Source organism: Pediculus humanus, genomic scaffold (genome assembly GCF_000006295.1).
Source record: "Pediculus humanus corporis 1103172108308 genomic scaffold, whole genome shotgun sequence".
In the NCBI taxonomy this organism is placed as follows: Eukaryota; Metazoa; Arthropoda; class Insecta; order Psocodea; family Pediculidae; genus Pediculus; species Pediculus humanus.
Window position 1 is genome coordinate 132,382 of NW_002987877.1, and position 665 is coordinate 133,046.

The 665-nt window shown below is 21.4% G+C and overlaps 1 protein-coding gene across 1 annotated transcript in view; it reads left to right on the top strand.

Annotated features, from left to right (window-relative positions):
- Window positions 1–237: 237 nt before the first annotated feature.
- Phum_PHUM579440 (uncharacterized protein) overlaps window positions 238–665 on the top strand; it is a gene marked incomplete at both ends in the record, with an annotated part of 2,489 nt that continues 2,061 nt past the window's right edge. The window contains one exon of the mRNA XM_002432227.1: window positions 238–280. Coding sequence (XP_002432272.1) covers window positions 238–280 — 43 coding nt within the window. The remainder of the gene's footprint in view (window positions 281–665) is intronic.

Sequence of the window (665 nt, forward strand, 5' to 3'; positions counted from 1 at the left end):
AGAAGGCGGTGAAAATATTCTCTGTGACGTAATTGATTCTATATAATAATGGATATTAAATATTGGTGGATGTGAATTATGAACGTTATGTGAATATATTTATAGTATTTAATAATAATAAATAAATAAATTATCATTTTGAATTGTTTGCGGGTTAAAGTTAATAAATATTATTATTATTATTATTATTCAAATAATCTAAACGGGTACGTTAATTTTATAAATCACAAAATTGATATGTCGCGTTTTAAATGTAACGTTTTTCGTTTCAAAAATCAAGGTAGATTGAAAAAACAAAAAAAAAGTTGTCTCATCGTATTTATTTGTATTTGAATTAAAATTATAATTAAATAGATATTAAATAAATGTACGAATTTGTACCTGTATAACAAATTCTTATCGTAAAAGGGAAGATTTAAAAATTTAACCTAATTATCCACAAATTTACAATTGCTTAATGGCCGACATTTTTTTTTTTTTGTTACAATCGTTTAGTTTTTTGTATTCGTGCTTTTAATAAATTCTCACGTTTCATTACAAAATAAATAAATAAATAAATAATTTTCATCTTTTACAATCCACGTGTGAAAACTTTATTAAAAACTTACTGTTATAATTTATTTAAAAAAAAAAAAAAAAGGTATTAATTAAACGACCGTTGAATC